The sequence below is a fragment of the Schistocerca nitens genome, chromosome 1 (genome assembly GCF_023898315.1).
Source record: "Schistocerca nitens isolate TAMUIC-IGC-003100 chromosome 1, iqSchNite1.1, whole genome shotgun sequence".
Taxonomy (NCBI): Eukaryota; Metazoa; Arthropoda; class Insecta; order Orthoptera; family Acrididae; genus Schistocerca; species Schistocerca nitens.
Window position 1 is genome coordinate 1,056,432,584 of NC_064614.1, and position 14,386 is coordinate 1,056,446,969.

At 43.4% G+C, this 14,386-nt stretch overlaps 1 protein-coding gene across 1 annotated transcript in view; it reads left to right on the forward strand.

Annotated features, from left to right (window-relative positions):
* Positions 1-2,597: 2,597 nt before the first annotated feature.
* The window catches only part of LOC126225410 (prolactin-releasing peptide receptor-like), a 593,024-nt gene continuing 581,235 nt past the window's right edge, over positions 2,598-14,386 (forward strand). Inside the window, exon 1 of the mRNA XM_049942212.1 lies at positions 2,598-2,780. Within this exon, the coding sequence (XP_049798169.1) occupies positions 2,598-2,780 (183 nt within the window). The remainder of the gene's footprint in view (positions 2,781-14,386) is intronic.

The window sequence follows — 14,386 nt, forward strand, 5'->3', positions numbered from 1 at the left end:
CGCCGTGACCGGCCCTGCTGTAAATGCTTTCTGACTCGTTGCGGTCACTGATGACGTCGCAGCACTGGATGACGTAACAGTTAGGCTTGGAAGTACGCCTTAGGTCAGGACCTAATGCCCATAAAAAAGAAATAAACAACGCGTAAATTTCCGTCGTGAAAGATTTCATTGCATGACTTCAACAAACATCTCTTTCCACTGAAGATGACGAGCTATATAAAACATATCCTAAGACTAAAGTGCCATCCATTGGATACCGATGTTGCGCAGCAAGCACTGAGTATTCAAATGTAAAGAAGTGCAGCAGTCAGTCGCGAGATACATATTTATTGTAAATCTGTATTTCGAATATAACATAGTCATCAGCGATGCATTACCAGGAAAGTAATATAGGAATCACCATGGCAGAGCGTAAACGTGTGAACTGACACTGTTCTTACATGTCAGAAACAGATAGCTTCACTTTTGTTTCAGCCATGTAAATGCTAACGTCAATTGTCTCGTGTTTATGCCGCGCGGGATTGGCCGAGCGGTCACAGGCGCTGCAGTCAAGGACTGTGCGGCTGGTCCCAGCGGAGTTGCGAGTCCTCCCTCGGGCATGGGTGTGTGTGTGTTTGGCCTTAGGATAATTTAGGTTAAGTAGTGTGAAAGCTTAGGGACTGATGACCTTAGCAATTAAGTCCCATAAGATTTCACATACATTTGAACATTTATTTTTGTTTTAATTTTTGTATTGAAGTACACATTTGAACATATTTTTGTCACGTGTTTATGCTCTCAGATGGTTATGCCTATATGACTCTTCTGGTAACGCAAGCCGGCCGCGGTGGTCTCGCGGTTCTAGGCGCGCAGTCCGGAACCGTGCGACTGCTACGGTCGCAGGTTCGAATCCTGCCTCGGGCATGGATGTGTGTGATGTCCTTAGGTTAGTTAGGTTTAAGTAGTTCTAGGTTCTAGGGGACTGATGACCACAGCAGTTGAGTCCCATAGTGCTCAGAGCCATTTGAACCATTTTGGTAACGCAAGTATGATGACTATGAAATCTGCAATCAAATACGAATTCTGCGACTGACTGCAGTACTTCTTTGCATCTGAAGATAGTAGTTTCGTTTTATGAAAAATAAACTAAATACTTATATCCTCATTTTGTTTATTGTTGTCCTATTTTCCAAAAAAATGTAAGCTATAAAATAATAATCCGTAAAGGGGCAACAAATAACTTCAACAATATCCTAGGTTACAGAGAGCAGTGGAAAGCATTATCACCCATTTGAGTGAGTAATTTTTAGCCGCCCGCGTGACCGAGTGGTTCTAGACGCTTCAGTCTGGAGCCGCGCGACTGCTACTGTCGCAGGTTCGAATGCTGCCTCGGGAATGGATGTGTGTGACGTCCTTAGGTTAGTTAGGTTTAAGTAGTTCTAAGTTCTAGGGAACTGATGACCTCAGATGTTAAGTCCCATAGTGCTCAGAGCCATAAGTAATTTTTGTCTTCAATTTTCAAACAGATTTCTATGGAATTACCTTACCATCGGTAGGTGAACAAAACTCTTGGAACAGGTATGACGAAAATTAAAATAACTAGTTCCACTCTGCACAAGACAGTGTTTGACAGCCTGTTTTCGCTCCGTACGAAAAGGTATGGTAATTAATCATACAGTAAGAAATTCAAAGCCTTCCCGCCTCACCCCATCTAGTAAAATTATTCCTGGAAAATGTCACTTCAGCATTGTCATTGTTGTATGCTTCTAACTCTTTTAACTCAAGTAGTATAGAAAAGTATTTAAAAACTCAGAATAGAGAGACATTGGCATGAGTTATGTTATCTGTTGTAGGAGGCGAAGCTGGTTTCGAGTGGTGTGGTCCACTCGAAATACGGCGACGGAGTATCGTTCCTTGGCGTCAACACCCGGCAATGGTGAGCACAGCTGGTTGGCTCGTGTGTTGGATTGACTGACTCTCTCCAGTAGTGTAGGACTTGTGAGAAAAAGAACTGCCGGCAGCGCTTGACACGCGTAAGCAATGCGGATAATTCCTTTGGATAAGTACATGCAAGTTTTCGTGTGTGTACGCTGTTGTGCGAGAGACGTACGTAAAACTGTGAAGCCGAAACAATGCAAAGATGCAATTCCAGTGGTGTAATACCCGTTTTGTGTATAACTGTAGGATGAAATAAGAAGTGGACAGAATTCAGCATCACCGGCTTGTGATCAACTAAAGTTCGTAAATGTGTTAATACCACGGTTCGCTCTAAGGAACGCAGATAGTGAGTAAAGAGTCGTGTAAAGTGTTTGACGTGACAGAATCAGACACCCGGTAACAGGAAGAAGAGGAGGGTCGCCATGGAGGATGGAGACATATGGGGGAACGGCGACTTCCTGCAGAACCTGCTGCGGCACGTGGCGAGCGCGCAGGCGGGAAGCGCAGCGCCCGACGCTGGGGGCGGCAACTCCAGCCTCGAGCTGGAGCAGGAGCAGGAGGCGGCGGCCGTGGCGTGGGCGGCGCGGCCGCAGGTGAAGGGCTCCCTGCAGGCGGCGTGGCCGGCGCTGGCGGCTCTGTACGGCCTGCTGGCGGTGGCCGGCGCCGCCCTCAACGTGGCCATGCTGGCCGCCGTGGCGTGCCGCGCGCAGCTGCACGACCGCGGCACGCGCGCCCTCTTCGCCAACCTCGCCGTCGCCAACCTGGCGCAGGCGGCCGCCGTGCTGCCCGCCACCTTCGCCGTGCTCATCCTCAACAACTGGGTCTTCGGCCGCACGCTCTGCTACTGCCTGCCCATGATGCAGGTAGGTCAGCTACTCACTTCTGTGCAAGCTGTAAGCTGCAAGCCGTGCAGCCGGCCGAGTCCGTTGGAAGTGCGAAACGTTTCGGTAAGATTCATTCACATCACCTTCAGCAGTCAGAATCTTACCGAAACTTAGTGTTTCCAGTCATGGTTTAGACTTCTAGAAATTGTGATATTCGAGCAATTTCAAGCTCTTCAAACGTCGCATGCATCACACACTTATAAACGATATCCCATTGGTTTTTACTAGGAGACCCGTGCGAATCTGTCGCACTTTACTAACCTTAATAACTGACAGTATTTGGAATAAGTAGTCTCTGAGATATTAGGAGCTGTGGGAATGAAGAGAAAACATCTTGGCGCGGGCGCAAGACAGTGTAGTTCAGCGCCCCGTCCGCGACCGTGTGTCGCTAGTGCCGGCATAGGAGAGAGAGAGAGAGAGAGAGAGAGAGAGAGAGAGAGAGAGAGAGACCGCACAGCACTGCTCTGCGTTGGACTGTCCCGCGGTCAGATCTAACGTAAAAAAAATATTCTATTTTAGAATTAATTTTATGTAAGGGATATAGAGTCTCATTCTTACTGTTAGTAGTTAGAAGTAAGTATTTTTTGTTATACTTCGTGCTACAATTTTTTGTATCCCTTTTCAGAGTTTAGAAATCGGATCCTTAGTTTGCTGTTTTGTACGTAATAATTTTAACTGACCAAGTTTGAAAACTTATTAAAATATAATTAAGGTTATAAAGCTCTTTAATTCTTACAGTCAACATTGTTAAAGAAGACAATTAACATTTTACACGTTTTTCTTTTTCGAGGAAACGATTTTGTCTAGGCTTGGTGCAATATTCCGTGAGACTGCTAACCTCAAAGAATTGGTCAAATTTTTACCGACAAGGGATGAATGGTTCTTAGTTTAAGCAAGCTTTAAAAGAGAGAAAAAGCGCTCAAAGATATACGTGGAACCAAACATTGAGACAACTTTGGCCGCGTGCTTGTGCAAAAGAGGATATTTCTCTTGGGGAAGACAACTGTAGAAGTAATCCAAACTTTTACACTTAAGAAAGCGGTCCTTCAGGCGGATATAGCACTGTAAGTCAATCAGCTCTAGTTGAAGCACTTGTGAGACGTCCTCTGCCCGAAGGGAAAAAGGGGGAACAAATATACCTATCGGCTGGCGTTCGGGCGGTCCGCACGGCCAGGTAAGCGGCCCGGCCCGGCCACTGCAGCGACATACGAATTCGCCCGGAGCGCTGGCCGCGGGCGATCGCGGGCGCTAGCGCCCCAGGGGCACAGTTTGGACGAGCCTAACATACACTATGTGATCAAAAGGATCCGGATACCCCCAAAAACATACGTCTTTCGTATTAGGTGCATTGTGCTGCCATCTACTGCCAGGTACTCCATATCAGCGACCTCAGTAGACATTGTAAAAGAGCAGAACGGGGCGCTCAGCGGAAATCATAGGACTTCGAACATGGTCAGGTCAGTGGGTGTCACTTGTGTCATATGTCTGTACGCGAGATTTCCACACTCATAAACACCCCTAGGTCCACTGTTTCCCATGTGTTACTGAAGTGGAAACGTGAAGGGACACCTACGGTACAAAAGCGTACAGGCCGACCTCGTCTGTTGTCTGACACAGACAGTCGACAGTTGAGGAGGGTCGTAATGTGTAATAGGCAGACATCTACCCAGACCATCACACAGGAACTCCAAACTGCATCAGGATCCACTGCAAGTACTATAACAGGCGGGAGGTGAAAAGCCGTGGATTTCATGGTCGAGCGACTGCTCATGAGCCACACATCACGCCGGTAAATGTCAAAACGACGACCCGCTCGATGTAAGGAGTGTAAACATTGGACGATTGAACGGTGGAAAAACGTAATGTGGAGTGACTAATCACGGTACACAATTTGGCGATCCGATGGCAAGGTGTGGCTAAGGCGAATCCACGGGGAACGTCATCTGCCAGCGTGTGTAATGCCAAGAGTGAAATTCGGAGGCGATGGTGTTACGGTGTAGTCGTGTTTTTCATGGAGGGCGCGTGACACTATCACAGCACAGGCCTACATTGATGTTTTAAGCACCTTCTTGTGTCCCACCGTTGAAGAGCAATTCGGGGATGGCGATTGCATCTTTCAACACGATCGAGCACGTGTTCACAATGCACGGCCTGTGGCCGAGTGGTTACACGACAATAAAATCCGTGTAATGGACTGGCCTGCACAGAGTCCTGACCTAATTCCTGTAGAACACCTTTGGAATGTTTTGGAACACCGACTTCGTGCCAGCCCTCACCGTTCGACATCGATACTTCTCCTCACCGCAGCACACCGTGAACAATTGGCTGCCTTCCCCCAAGAAACCTTCCAGCACCGGATTAAACGTATGCCTGCGAGAGTGAAAGCTGTCATCAAGGCTAAGCGTGGGCCAACACCAAACTGAATTCCAGTATTACCGATGGAGGGCGCCACGAACTTGTAAGTAATTTTCAGCCAGGTGTCGAGATACTTCTCATCACATAGTGTAATTTGGAGCAACATTTTTTACAGAGCACTACTATATCTCAGTGTAAACTATATTTGACATAATAGTGTAATATTTGTGCTCTTTTGTTTTCCAGTATCTTGAAGAGATAAAAATAAGGTTAGTTGATTTTGTGACCCTTAAAAAGGCTACATGTAATATTATCCATTAGTGAAGCCGGATTTGTTAAATACGATCCTGCTCTTTGAAGATTTTCTCCAAGAGTCTTCGTTATAGCGATAGGGGATGCATTTTTAGTGGTCTTTTTGTCAACTGAAAATGCATGCTTGGATCAGATGGTGTTAAGTTTCTCCATTGTATAACAACAGTTTTCCCTTTCTTAATCACCTGAGCATTGTAAAATCATTCAGTTTCGTTATAGTTATGCATTCCCCATCGACTACGCCCTTTTTAGATTTCAGGTTTCTTATCAATATGACAATAGTGTTTTCTTTATGTTACGGGAACGACGACATATCTACTGTATGTCAGAAATCTAAAGTATATATATAGGGTGATTCAAAAAGAATACCACAACTTTAAAAATGTGTATTTAATAAAAGAAACTTAATATAACCTTCCGTTACACATCATTACAAAGAGTATTTAAAACGGTTTTTTTTTCACTCAAAAACAAGTTCAGAGATGTTCAATATGGCCCCCTCCAGACACTCGAGCAATATCAACCCGATACTCCAACTCGTTCCACACTCTCTGTAGCCTCTCTGACGCCTTTGGATAGCTGCTGTTATTTCTCGTTTCAAATCATCAATGGTGGCTGGGAGAGGTGGCCGAAACACCATATCCTTAACATACCCCCATAAGAAAAAATCGCAAGGGGTAAGATCAGGGCTTCTTGGAGGCCAGTGATGAAGTGCTCTGTCACGGGCTGCCTGGCGGCCGATCCATCGCCTCGGGTAGTTGACGTTCAGGTAGTTACGGACAGATAAGTGCCAATGTGGTGGCGCTCCATCCTGCTGAAATATGAATTGTTATGCTTCTTGTTCGAGCTGAGGGAACAGCCAATTCTCTAACATCTCCAGATACAGTAGCCCAGTTACTGCTTGCTGGATGCGTGCTACATTTTCATCACTCGTTCTCGGCCGTCCAGAACTTTTCCCTTTGCACAAACACCCATTCTCTGTAAACTGTTTATACCAACGTTTAATACACCACCTATCAGGAGGTTTAACACCATACTTCGTTCGAAATGCACGCTGAACAACTGTCGTCGATTCACTTCTGCCGTACTCAATAACACAAAAAGCTTTCTGTTGAGCGGTCGCCATCTTAGCATCAACTGACGCTGACGCCTAGTCAACAGCGGCTTAAGCGAACAAATGTACAACTAAATGAAACTTTATAGCTCCCTTAATTCGCCGACAGGTAGTGCTTAGCTCTGCCTTTTGTCGTTGCAGAGTTTTAAATTCCTAAAGTTGTGGTATTCTTTTTGAATCACCCTGTATATATAAACTCCCCTCGTCGGACCGTACGGAATGAGAACGGCAATAAAGGTTTTCATTTCGCTCCATAATGTTCTTCACAATTTCTTCATTTATTTTCGTGCCCTCTTCGTTTTTGGAGACAGAATTGATGTGTTGATAACCTTGACGTTTTCGGCATTAATGGATTTAGTTGGTAATATTTTCTGAACTATGTCGTCTTGTAAACTGTAGAATTAGTTTGTAATCTTTAAGGAGTCCGGTGAGACTTAATATTCCGTATCAAGTTGTCTATTACCTATTTGTAGAGTAAATTACTATGTTCTTGAAACTTCCTGGCAGATTACAACTGTGTGCCCGACCGAGACTCGAACTCGGGACCTTTGCCTTTCGCGGGGAAGAGCAGTAACTACAACCAAATGTAGAGCAACGTTCTCCAGTGTGAATATTTAAGCTCTGTGGCCAACTTTGACTTTGACTGAATTTTTAATTTTTGTGTTTGTTCTATTATGAATCAGAAAACCACGTATAAGTGACTGTTTTCTTGTTTTTGTAGACAATCTGATGAAGCCCCAAATGAGTGAAACGCTTCATTGACATTAAATAATTTCGCATCCAAGACTGTTTCTGTCCTGAAAGAGCTGTATGCTTCGATGAGAACGCTTACATACTATATTCTGGTGCATAATATCAAACCTTGTGTTTATTGCGATGTTTCAGAATCTACAGGGTGTTAGAGAAAGGTACGGCCAAACTTTCAGGAAACGTTCCTCACACACAAATAAAGAAAAGATGTTATGTGGACATGTGTCCCGAAACGCTTAATTTCCATGTTAGTGTTCATTTTAGTTTAGTCAGTATGTACTGTACTTTCTCGATTCACCGCCAGTTGGCCCAGTTGAAGAAAGGTAATGTTGACTTCGGTGCTTGTGTTGACATGCGACTCATTGCTCTACAGTACTAGCATCAAGCACATCAATACGTGGCTCTGAGCACTATGGGACTTAACAGCTATGGTCATCAGTCCCCTAGAACTTAGAACTACTTAAACCTAACTAACCTAAGGACAGCACACAACACCCAGCCATCACGAGGCAGAGCATCAAGCACATCAGTACGTAGCATCAACGGGTTAGTGTTCATCACGAACGTGGTTTTGCAGTCAGTGCAATGTTTACAGATGCGGAGTTGGCAGATGCCCATGTGATGTATGGATTAGCACGGGGCAATAGCCGTGGCGCGGTACGTTTGTATCGAGACAGAGTTCCAGAACGAAGGTGTCCCGACAGGAAGATCTTCGAAGCAATTGATCGGCGTCTTAGGGAGCACGGAACATTCCAGCCTATGACTCGCGACTGGGGAAGACCTACAACGACGAGGACAACTGCAATGGACGACGCAATTCTTCGTGCAGTTGACAATAACCCTAATGTCAGCGTCAGAGAAATTGCTGCTGTACAACAACGCTTCTCAACAATAGATTCGGTGACCGACGGATTGGTAAGGCGGACCAATTCCATGGCATCCATGCTCTCCTGACCTCAACCCTCTTGAATTTCATTTATGGGGGCATTTGAAAGCTCTTGTCTACGCAACCCCGGTACGAAATGTAGAGACTCTTCGTGTTCGTATTGTGGACGGCTGTGATACAATACGCCATTCTCCAGGGCTGCATCAGCGCATCAGGGATTCCATGCGACGGTGGGTGGATGCATTATCCTCGCTAACGGAGGACATTTTGAACATTGCCTGTAACAAAGTGTTTGAAGTCACGCTGGTACGTTCTGTTGCTGTGTGTTTCCATTCCATGATTAATGTGATTTGAAGAGAAGTAATAAAATGAGCTCTAACACGGAAAGCAAGCGTTTCCGGACACATGTCCACATAATATATTTTCTTGCTTTGTGTGTGAGGAATGTTTGCTGAAAGTTTGGCCGTACCTTTTTGTAACCCCCTGTATAGTAAGTCCCTGCGGTAATGTGTTGAGTTTGTGAACCGTTGCATTCTAAGTGTTCCTACAGCAAAGCTTACATTGTACTCGCAATTTTGGTGGCCTGGATCTTAATTCTAAATTCAGCTAACGATGACAGACGTGTCACTCGGTAGACTACGAAACATCCCATGTCTTGTTTGAATCATAGCTGTCGCTACCCTGGCCTCTTGGTGTGATCAGACGTGAGAAATCTTCTGTCTCTCAGGAAACAGACTAGAGTTTTGAAAAGTGACTGGGGAGGACGGAAGAGCACAAAAAGTAAGTGGAATGACTTCCTGCGACTGGGCCATGACACAAGTGTATATATTGGGAAATAAACTTCTCCTTCATACGTTCATGAAGTGTCATTAACGTAGCAATACTACATAAAACAGAACAGTTGTAGGGACGTTAATTCTTGCTATTTTTGTGTATGTTTCATCTTCAAACAAGTATAGACATTTTACACATTCTTGTTAACAGAATGTGTTAGCACACTATCCGTTATCCCATTACGTCATCAAATTAATGTTGTTTCACCACATGTTCCTTTCTTTGTTGATTCTTTGGAGATATTCCTTATTTCTTATTTCATTAGTCCACTTAATTTTCAATACCCTTGAACACCAAGTCTCAAACACTTCGATTCTCTCCTTTTACGTTTTTCCCACAGTTCATATAATGTTATGCCCAGACGTATACTCACAGAAATTCCTTTCTCAAGTTACGGCCTGTGTACTTTTGATACAGTATACTTCTCTTTGTCAGTATTGTACTCGTTTCCTGTGCTAGTATATATCTTAAATCCTCCTTGCATCGTCTCATGCTTTGTTTTCCATTGAAGGTAGCAGAATTTCAGAATTCCGTAACTCTCTTTACATCTCAGTGTCCAATTTTGATATAAAATTCGTTTCTAATCTCAATTCTTTTACTCCACAATACTTTCTTCTTTCTTCCGGTTACCGTGCTCACTTGTTACTAGTCTGTTCATTCCTTTCAGCAGATTATCTAACTCTTCCTCACTTTCGTAGTGGACAAAAACATCATTGGCCTGTCTTACCACTGATGACCTTTCACGTTAAATTTCAATCACACTTCTGAATTTTTCTTTCATGTGACTAATTGTTCATATGCAGGTGAAATGGTGGTGGAGAAAGACTGTATCCATGCCTTATTCTGTTTTTAATTCGAGCATTCGTCTCTAAGTCGTCGAGTCTTACTGTTGCTTCTTCAATCTGTTACACATTCACTATTACCCATCTTCTTCCACAGCTTACACCAATTTTTCTGATGATTTAAATTATCTTACACGAATTTACAGTATCAAATTTTTTCTCAGTCAACAAAGCCTATGAAAGTCTTACTTCCATTGCCACATGTAACTTGAGAATTGCCGAGCTGATGGTTTTACCTTTCCTAAAACCAAACGGGTAAACTTATAGGAGATCTTCAATTTTCTTTTCCATTGTGTTCATTAAGTTGGATACTGATTGTTAAGTGTGTCACGCATTTCCCTACCCTCGCCCCACTCCTCGCCCCCCGCCCCTCCCCCCTCCTCTCACTTCGGAAAGATAGTCCGTTGGTACGTCCTCAGTTTTATAAATTTTACGGGCTAGTTCCCCCAGTTATTTTAGAAATCTCGAAGGAATGATACTCATCTTCAGCTTTGTTCTGTTGAAAGTTCTGTTCACTTTTAATGGTAGATCGTTCAACTGAAATCCACTTCTTTCACGTAAGAAGCTGCTTCCCTTCCATCGCAGAAGCCCCCAATGCACTGCTTTCACCTGTTCGCTCTCTCCTTTAACATTGGATTTACTTGTGCAATCTTCATGTTGCTGCACATGCTTTTAAGTTCCCTTAAAGCTCTTTTCCGTCTCTAATGACCTCGTTGTCGACGGGACGTTAAACACTAACCTAACCTAACTTAAAGCTCTTTTGAGTATTACGTACACTGAATCTGTCTTCCCGACACCTGGTCTTAGATTTCTTCATGCTTTTTTTCTGCAGTCGTTTCGTTTACTTCCTATTGATTTCATTTACATGCTAAATCCGTTTCTTTTCTTGATCAATTGGAAATTTCCTTCTTTCACTAATCACTGTTAACCACAGTTTCTTTTGGATACCTTTCCAGTCTAACATATGCGATTATTCGTATTAAAGATGTCCATTGCATATCAACTAAATTACCTAATACTGTATTCACTAACAGAGTATCTACAGCCTCAGAGGGTTTGAACACACTTCGCCATTCATCAATAATTAATTGTCCTATTTTATTGTACGTTGCTTCTTCATGATGATTCTGTTGAATTCCAGCCTACTATTCATCATTACAAAATTACTATTTGATTCTGTAGCTACTTCTCGTTACGTATAACCAATCAATATATGATTTCCGGATTTCTGTTTCGAGATAATATAAAACATCTCATATCTTCCGAGTGTCTAAATGTCTCCCTCATGTTTTTTTAAAGCCTTACTTGATATTAGAAGCTAAAATATTATGGAAGTCAAGCAGTATTTCTCCTGACATTTCCTGTTACTGATTAGCCATTTACCAAAGTGTTCTTCTAGCGTCATCACCATTTTTTTTTTAAAAAAATGCAAGCACATACGCAAAAATATCAAGAGTTAGTTCAAAACTGTTCAAACGTGTGTGGAATCTTATGGCACTTAACTGCTAAGGTCATCAGTCACTAAGCCTACACACTACTTAACCTAAATTATCCTAAGGACAAACACACACACCCAAGCCCAAGGGAAGACTCGAACCTCCGCCGGGACCAGCCGCACAGTCCATGACGGCAGCGCCCCAGACCGCTCGGCTAATCCAGCGTGGCAAGAGTTAGTGTCTGTACACATGTTCTGTTTTGTGTATTATTGCTACGTTAACGATATTTCATTAACGTATGTAGAGGAAATTTATTTTTCAATATATACACATGTGTCATGCTCGTTCGATGCATTCCCTTCACTTTTCGAAACTCTAGTCTGTTTCCTGTGAGATAGAATGCCTCTCACCACGTTTGATCACGCCAGGAGGCCAGGTTAGCTACAGCTGTGATTCACAGAAGACAGGGGATGTTAGGCAGGCCACCAAATAACACGTCTGTCATTGTTAGCTGAATTCAGAAACAAGACCCAGGCAAACTGATTTTGCGAATACAATGTTAGCCTTGTTGTAGGAATACTTAGAATGCAACGGTGCATAAACGAAACTCATCATCGCATCAAGTTATTATAGTTTCTAAAACGTCACCTTCAACACTAGGTTTGATATTAAGCATCTGAGTATGTTTATACTTTTCTTCTCGAAGCACACAGTTCTTCGTCTGCAGCAGACCTATGCATTATACACCCCACGATAATATCCTTCAGTGACTCAAGTTGTCTACAGTCTCATATGCCACATTTACGTGCGTTACTTCGTTTTATGTAGACGAATGTGGCCCGTGGGAAGATACAGTGCTGAACATGCAGCCATATTTCCTCCTCTTTGGGAATATTTGTCAAGCACGTTTCACATCGAGTACTCCTATTATCCCATGCGTCCAGCTAAACTTCCGTTTTTCATTTCCAGTCTGCCTACAATATCCCTTCCCTTTATTTTTTACCGTCCGGGAATTCATTTATTGCTCCTCTACGTCCTAAGATACGATCAAAGAGCCAAACCTTAAAATCGTCATTGGAGGGTGTCCTGGTGTTATACGGTAAGCCCCTGCTATTTGCAGTGAAACTTCTCTCGTTCACGTGGCGAAGTACTTCCTCATTATAGCCGAACCCTGGCTACATATTAAATTTCTTCTAGCAGCACGCTACAGCATCAGTCACCGTAAGCAGTTATAGCTTTACCATGCGTCCTCCCGAGCGTTCGTAACATTTTTGAACTGTTTACATCCAGTATTACTGTTTTATTGGCCAGTAACGTTAGATGTCATTATGTAGTTCGCCGGTCCGCAAAGAAGGTAATTACTAGATGGAGATGTTAAAATATAAGTAAAATAACAAGTCATTCACGAACAGTGTGCAGCAGCCGTAGGACAAACAAGCACACACCCTTCTAGATCAAACAGGATAACAGGTCTCTTAATCAACTAAGTGCAAGCGTGACCGAGTGGTCGACGGCTGCTGACCTGCCAAAGATGTCACCGGCTTACTGGTCGATCGAGCACCCTCCCAAGCGTTGCTAACGCGAAATGACATACTAGCGTTCAGCCAATATCTTTTTCGGACAACCCAAGATTACTAGCTTTAGTGTACGCCTAAACGCCAGCTTTACAGACGAGATATAAATAATTATTTTACAATTTTGCATTTTACTGAACACTACAACGAAGACGATTAAACTTATCATGTTATGTTTATCACCATTCTCTTTCGCAAATTAAGCTGTTACCAACAGAACATCCTCGGTAAGAGTCCACGGAATGCAAGGACCGAGTTCGAATCTCTACCTGCCTCACAGTCGTAGCAGAAAATTTCATAAAAGTGTACACTCCGATGTGTAGTGAGATTAAGAAGTTGACTAGTTGTTTGACAAAGACGGAAACATGAATGAAAGCTGTATCTGAGATATTACAGAACCTCGTTAAACATTGTTGACTTCGGAAACTTTTGGGCAATCTCAGAAGAGTCCGATTGGACCGATTACCTTCGCGCGTTCAATGACGGTTAGCTCCCAGATTGCTGCCATGTTCAATGATACATCTGTCTGCAATAGACTGTTCACGTGAATTGTATACACTAGCACCGTACGCCGCATCGAGCCACATCATTCGGACGTGACACATGCCGTATCTTCAAAATAAACAATTTTCTCCAAAACTTCAGTTTAATTGTCGAGGAAGTAGTTGTTGGATTAAAAACTCAGTAAACATTGCAGTAATTGTCCGCAATGCAGAATGACTACAACTCTTTTATTTTAATATACGAGATTATTCGGAATTATTGACAAGAAGGTGTTAAAATGGAAATTATAGAACAAATTAAACTGTCTCACATTATAAAATACAGCCGAGGTTGATTTGTTTGCGAGACATTGCTATGTTTTTGGCAACTTCACGCATGTATAATTCGAAACACCGACGGTAAGGGCTAGGGACATTCACTTACCTGTAGTGATGATGAACGAGTGAATAAAAACAATGGTCGTCGGTGTGTACACTGCAAGTTGTCCTGGCTCAAGACATTTCATGCCAAAGGTTATATCCTTGGACTATGTTTTCCTATTACTCTGTCCAGTCGCACTGATGTGATGACCTGTCAGAACCCTGAATAACCAACTTCTGCGAAACGTGCAGGAAGAGATATAATGACGAACTGGAAGGTACTGACAAAGTTTTAGAGCCATGCCGACTCCAGCTCCATGGTCAACTGCGTTCGGTTTCTAGGATAATTTTCAATGACGTGAAAAGCCCGATCCAGGTGGTCCCGCAGATTCTCGATTGGGTTTAAATCCTGGGAGTTTGTTGGCACTCTTCGGACCACCCACTTACAATGCGAGCTGAGTGACATTGCATTGACCTGCCGATAGCTACAATCCTGCCGAGCGGAAACAAACTACATGTCGGGGAGGACATGGCCCCCAAGAATACATGCATGCTTGTGTTGATCCATTGTGCCTTACAGAATGACGACATCACCCAGGAATGGACCCTTTCGATGATT